Raw genomic sequence first — 5,119 nt, forward strand, 5'->3', positions numbered from 1 at the left:
TTGTTTCTTATCACAACATATGACCGTCATGTGGCTGTTAGATTTAGCGCGGTATTGCATTGAACGAACACATCAGGGAGTTGATAGAAATGCGAAGATGCAGTCTAGCTGGCGAATAAACTCCATGGTAGGCAAGCCTGAGCGATGGGCAAGACACGTAAACAACACAACACGAATGTTGTTTGAGCCTTCGTTTTGTGTTTACGTGTCCTGCCCATCGCTCTGGCTTGCCTATCACTGACGCAGTGGCGGATCCAGGGGGGGGGGGGGGGGGCGATCGCCCCCTCCCCGCAAAAAAAAATTGAGTTGAGTTTGTACATTGGATTTTCCTCTCGTCCCTCCCCCACTACGCGCTCCGACAAAGGAACCGCCCCCCGCCCCCCCCCCCAAAAAAAAAAAACGAGGGTCTCGATCCGCCCCTGCACTGACGTCAGGGTGTGTTCGGCTGAGTTCATTTCATATTCAGTTCAGTCGATCCAGCTCACATTTATTACATAATTTATGTACATATCAATGACACGTCACACGCGTTCAACCCTGTACATCGGCAAATAAAAGAGGATGCTATGAAACCAAGTGGAAACATTGATCAGGTACACGGACAACACCACACACAGTAAACTTTTTTACACTTTTTTTGTGTAAATGTCTTGTCCCATGGCGCACACCTCTTTGGTGTTGCCTTTACACTCAAATGATGGGTGTTTAAAAACAAAAACACCCTTAAAATGGGAGTATTCTATTGAAAACACCTTTTATGATGGAATTATTTGCTAGCGAATATTCCCTCGCAAATAGTGTAATAGGAGCTTCCGCGGCAGCATACCGACACCACTGGCCGAGACATACAGTTCGACGTTCTTGCTTCTATGGCAAGCAGCACCGCGAACGCGGTAGACTTCCAGCCGTGGTTCCATCGTAGAACCTCAACCGGAGTGCAATGCGTCGCAGGCACGCCTCGTTAGCTTGTTAACACTGTGGGACCAACGTGAGTGCAGAGGCATAAAGAGACCTGGGGCACCCTCAGTAGCCTATATTGGCGTGTCGGGTGTATCATATACTGAAATAAAATTTGTTGGGGCACGTTCGTTACATGTGGTGGGGCGGGAAACGTTTGTAACGGTGGCGGGAATGTGTTTTTGCAATTAACACCCACGCTTGCAACGAGTCAAAGGTATAAGCTAAATTTCTAACATCCCTCCCTGTCAAATACTGTGTTTTTAACTCAGGTTACCGTCTATAATGTGATTACTTCCTGAGCGGAGCTGTGAAACCAGCATAATTTTTCTCTCACGAAATAAAACACCATTTTTAACACCATACTCCCAATTCGAATGGGTGTAAAAAAGGTGCATTCGACGGAAAACACCTGTTTCAACACCCCACTTTACACCCTTAATGATCCACATTGGATAAGACGTGGTGTATGTCGATATTACACCTTTAGTAATGCACTTTTTGCACTCTTTGTGGAATAGAAAAGGGTGCTTTTATAAGAATACACCTTGTTTGAGCAAATAAAGGTGTAAAATGATTTACTGTGCACTACATGAATATAACACATCAGCAATCGTATGATTTATGACAGATACGAAGAGGCTTGTTGGTGGAAGAGGGGTGATATTGGGTGGGTACTATTGAGGCGAAAATAAAAGGGACCCCCTGTGCAGCATGGGAAGAAACAAAAAAAGTTGAACGCAGGCTATTATTAGTATTCTACACACACACATACACACAAATATATATATAAATGACGAAATATCCGTAAGCTGTCAATTTCGTCATCCTTTCTTTCTTGAATGAATGAAAAACACGTTCAAGAAATCGTAACAGGAAACTGGATCGAAAGAAAACGCGAGCAGTTTATTGAAGTAACACTAATGAGTTAAACGCAAAGAGGGTTCAACACATACGGAAAGTACTAATCAGTTATAATCTGGATTTGTGCCTCGAGTAACGACCTGGATTATACCTTGATTAAATATATTGTTTATACACACACTCAAAAAGCAGAACTTGACAATGTGTACGTCAAGAACAGGAAATCCACTATTGTGCTCGCTGTTCATTTGTGATATGCTGGAACAATGAAAAAGGAAGTAGCCAGTGCCACACACACAGCAAAGTCCGGATCACATGTTTGCATTAAGGAATAACAGACGCTGCACATTTTTTGATGAGAGTCTGTTGCGCCTCTCCGTCACAATTTGACCGGCTTTTGAAAAGATGCGCTCACACGGTACGGACGTGGCAGGGATGCATAATCTACTCTTCGTGAGTTCATATAAGCGCGGGTAGAGTGATTTTCTTTCACTCCACCAGGTCATCGGATCCAATTTCCTCGGCAACAGGGGCTCTTTCAAGTATCGATCTAACTCCACGACACTTGCCGCTGTCCAGTTCCGCGTCCTTAGACGAGATACCCGGAGGTCAAACGACTCCCAAAGCAACGCCGTCGGCTCATCTGCCTCAGATTCTACAGCTATTTCTTGTTGCTGTTCATTGTCGCACTGCGGTACATACACCGTACTGAGACGATTGCAGATGGAGCGGTACGTTGCTTGATAGGGTGTTGCCTTGGAAAATCCGTGCTCCTTGAATCTACGGTCCAAGACTGTACCCTCTGCTAAAACGTTGTTATTCTCGATGTTAGTGAAACGCCTCTTCAGCTGACCCATGATTGAGTCTGCCATGAGAATACATGTCTCTCGCAGATCTTCCTCATTTTGAATGTTTTCCACGTGCCTCGTCAGTGCGCAGGATAGGAGGATTACGTTTGAGAGCGTCACGTTTTTTTCGCTACTCATCTCCTCTGTCAGCACTTTGAAGGGCTTCAGTAAGTGGCAAGCCTTGTCTAAGATTGTCCATTCGATTGGGGTAAGAGGCTGAAGATCGGTTCCCAGGATGGCTATTGTAGAGAGGACTGCTTCTCTTAAATACAGCATTCGAGAAAACATGTCGTAAGTGGAATGCCACCTACACTCTTAACTCGGTACCCTTCAGTAAAGGTTAAAAAATCGCAATATTTTACCCTCTATTTCAGAAGCTACCAGGTACCCTCTGAGCAGTACCTTTTATAAAAGTTACAAGGAAACCCACTAATTAGAGGTTACGGCCTTCAATCCAGCACCTGCCCGTAAAGGTTACGCCAACGTGCGGCTTTTTATACAGGATGTTTATTTTTATTCGCAACAGAGTAGCGCTCATTTGGCAGGTGGGTTATGTGAATTTTTGCTAATTAATCGATCCGTAGTTACAAACACATACGTCAGGAAATGTCGGAAATGTTTGTAACTACGGATGGGTTAATTTGCGAAAATTAACATAACCCACCTGTCAAATGAGCGCTGGTGTGATGCGAATAAAAACAAACACCCAGTGCGTGGGATATGGACAGACCTTTACAGAACACACCAAGGTACCAAAATGAACCAGCAGAAAAGGAGATCTTGAACATATGTATATTACAAAAACAGAAGTCTGTCGAGAGGTGACACATTGTGCACAACTACGATTCTGATGTGAGGAGAAACCATGGTCGCTTTACCATGTATGTGGAAAAAAGAACTATCTTCTAAGTGAGAAGCAATGCATAAAAGTGCGAGGAAGCCAGCGAGTCAAAACAACTGACCTATGTTTGCTAAGCTGAACAGACCCAACGAAATGGAGAATTTCAGCAGAAAAAACTTTATTCCACATTCGTGTTGCAGAGGCGAGCGCAAATGGCAATACAGTATTACATAAAACGCACACAACTTTGAGGAATATGAGTGTACAGTAACGCAGGAGACACTACCTTACTGCGTTATCAGCGTTGGAGGCGCTCTGGGACGAGTTTGTGAGGTACTGCATTGCGCTGGTGACGGTATGTGAACCTGCATGTGGGATCCTGGGAACAAAAGTTTGGGCAATGAGAGTAACATTTACGGAACCATTCAAATCCGTACAAAGCACAAGCTATAAAGCAGCATAAATGCGGGAAGGCGTTCACTCCGCGATTGAGTCTTAGAATATCGTAAGAATACAACAAGTAGGAAGCTGCGAATTATATATCTCGATGCATATATCCGCAGCTCGCAAAATGCACGCCGGTTAGAGCTGAAAAGTAGCAAGCGTTAGTGGCGTTCATATGCAGGACCGCAAAACGCTTGCCATAATCACAACAAACATGCGCTAAGAGCTCTTGCTATCAAAATAACGCACGCACCTACCACAAAATGTACACTTACCCAGTGTATGAAGTGTGTGAATTAGGGCTGCGCTGGTGACGTTCGTTTTCGGTTATATATTCTTTGCAATCTTCGCACTCACTACACTTTCCCCTGAGAACACCGAAAATATCCTTGTTTGCAAGCGACATCTAGCTTTTCCGTTGTTTCTGACGATACAATGATAAACGCGAGGAAAACCACTGATTAAAACAGATTGCACTTGTTAACGGACGGACGACGAGCGTTAAGCGTTTCAAGGAAACCGCTCTCAGTGTGGATAGACCTAGACCACGCTCGGCTACGCAGCGAAATCGGAAATCTTGGTGGTTGCGGCATTGACAATGGTTTTCCACCCTTTAGAAAGAAACATACTATCAGTATTCCAGACTGCGAACTTATAATCTGTGTTCATACAGCATTGATAACATGTAGTCGACGTATAGATGACGCTGAAACAGATAAAAAATAACAGCGTAGATTCGCAACTGTCGTCTCGAATGGGAGGCTGAAACGTGGCATTATGCTGAAAAACAGAAGGAAAACAAACGATAAGAAACTAACAAAGAAATTATCGTTGGAGATTTCGCTTAGAAGTTACAGTGTCGGAGTAGAGGGTACATTTATAAGTTACAACAAGCTGTTTTTGTTTTTTCCGAGATGTACCTTCTATTCGTGTTGTAAAGACATGACCTTGGTCGCTTTTAACCTCTAAATATACGTTATAGTGGTGTAACCTATAAGAAATCTCGAAATCTACGTCTATATAGAAGTTACATGTTTCTAAAAGTTACAATAAAAGGTACGGGTTTAAGAGTGTAGCAACAACGTCCTGCTTTAATTTTAGCGGGTCCAAACCCATCTGCTGTTGCATCGCTTCTAGCTTAGCTGTTACGTGTGAGCTTTGCTTG

At 43.7% G+C, this 5,119-nt stretch overlaps 1 protein-coding gene across 1 annotated transcript; it reads right to left on the bottom strand.

Moving 5' to 3' along the window:
• Window positions 1–2,132: 2,132 nt before the first annotated feature.
• On the bottom strand, window positions 2,133–2,957 carry LOC135379726 (zinc finger BED domain-containing protein 4-like). The gene has a single exon (XM_064612477.1). The coding sequence runs from the start codon at window positions 2,955–2,957 to the stop codon at window positions 2,133–2,135; it is 825 nt and encodes a 274-aa protein (XP_064468547.1).
• Between the last annotated feature and the right edge of the window lie 2,162 nt (window positions 2,958–5,119).

This window comes from Ornithodoros turicata, chromosome 1 (genome assembly GCF_037126465.1).
Source record: "Ornithodoros turicata isolate Travis chromosome 1, ASM3712646v1, whole genome shotgun sequence".
Lineage (NCBI taxonomy): Eukaryota > Metazoa > Arthropoda > Arachnida > Ixodida > Argasidae > Ornithodoros > Ornithodoros turicata.

Bases quoted from the DNA above. Each gene is read 5' to 3' on its own strand.
- LOC135379726 (XM_064612477.1), bottom strand. From the start codon at position 2,957: ATGTTTTCTCGAATGCTGTATTTAAGAGAAGCAGTCCTCTCTACAATA.